Source organism: Cebus imitator, unplaced genomic scaffold (assembly GCF_001604975.1).
Source record: "Cebus imitator isolate Cc_AM_T3 unplaced genomic scaffold, Cebus_imitator-1.0 Scaffold63, whole genome shotgun sequence".
Taxonomy (NCBI): Eukaryota; Metazoa; Chordata; class Mammalia; order Primates; family Cebidae; genus Cebus; species Cebus imitator.
Window position 1 is genome coordinate 2739452 of NW_016107378.1, and position 1217 is coordinate 2740668.

The 1217-nt window shown below is 45.9% G+C and overlaps 1 protein-coding gene across 1 annotated transcript; it reads right to left on the minus strand.

Moving 5' to 3' along the window:
- Positions 1–35: 35 nt before the first annotated feature.
- On the minus strand, positions 36–914 carry LOC108305452 (NEDD8-conjugating enzyme UBE2F). Its single transcript, XM_017530107.2, has one exon. It carries the CDS (start codon positions 813–815, stop codon positions 258–260), a length of 558 nt encoding a protein of 185 aa, XP_017385596.1. The 5' UTR covers positions 816–914; the 3' UTR covers positions 36–257.
- Between the last annotated feature and the right edge of the window lie 303 nt (positions 915–1217).

Sequence of the window (1217 nt, forward strand, 5' to 3'; positions counted from 1 at the left end):
AAAAAAGTAAACATGTTAAGGTAAGCAGACAACTCTTCAGAAGCCCAAACACATTTTCTTGCTGTATTTATGTTGAATTCTCCATCTACAATGAGCAGTCATGAAGATGGTCTTCTTCAGGGCAACATGGTCACAGGACTGGGACAATCCAGGGGGCTGAGAGGGAGCGTGAGGACGGGAGAGGGGGCTACCTCCTGCTGTTTCACATGAGAGACAAACTGTAACACAGTCCATGGGCCTGCAATTGTCCCCTTTTATCATCTGGCGTAACGCTTGATGTAGTCGTCCACTTTATTCCGGAAGTCCTCCTTGTCCCGCAAATGATGTTCTGCAGCTTCAATATTCAGTGGATCATCAAAATTCAAAAGATCAGTAAACAAAGAGTTTAATCCCCAAACAACATCCTTCAATGTTCTTGTGGGAGCCCAGCCAGTGCCGTCAATTGAATGTTCTCTCAGTAAACTCAGACATATTTCCCCTGTCTCTGTGATGTTGGGGTGCCAGATCTTGGTCAGGCATTTCACTTTGGGGGGCACCATGTTGTACGCATCGGGAACTTCAGTTTCAAACTGAAATTTTCCAACCTGGTAGTAACCCTCATCTGGGGTTACTGTTAGCTGAAAACAATGAAGCTTGTTTGGATCAGGAAAATGCACTTTACATGTACAAGGTAAATTAGCTTCAAGTTCTGCAACCTCTTTAACAAGCAATTTGTCTCTCACAGAAACCCTCCTAGTGGAGACCGACGCTGTGGCTGCCGTCCGGGACCCTTTGAGACCATCATCACGCTTCAGTTTGCTTGCTAGCGTTAGCATTACTGCTGCCTTTACCCTGGGCTCCCTGAGACAGGCGAGGCGGGCCCGGCGCCCAACACCATGCCCGGCCGGGGCGGCTGCTGCGAGATGCGGCCCCTCACCCAGTGAACTGTTCTTGAAGGGGAGGGAAAAATCAATGCATTCAGTTAGCATTACCTTGCCCTGAATAATCCTGAAGCTGCCCATGACTTACTGTAGAGGATATAATTGAAGTGAGGATAAACTGCACACCATTGCAAAGTCTACTAAATTGAAACCGTTCTTTTTGTTGACACATGCTTGGGAAGCTGTAGATAATGTGATTTAAAATAAATACACTGGCCCAGTATACTTATATAATTGAAATAAATATGAAATAACCCATAGAGTCTGTGGGCAGTTGGGCAAATTAACCCCTTGTGT

Coding starts and splice junctions, on each gene's coding strand:
- LOC108305452 (XM_017530107.2), bottom strand. CDS start 815: ATGCTAACGCTAGCAAGCAAACTGAAGCGTGATGATGGTCTCAAAGGG.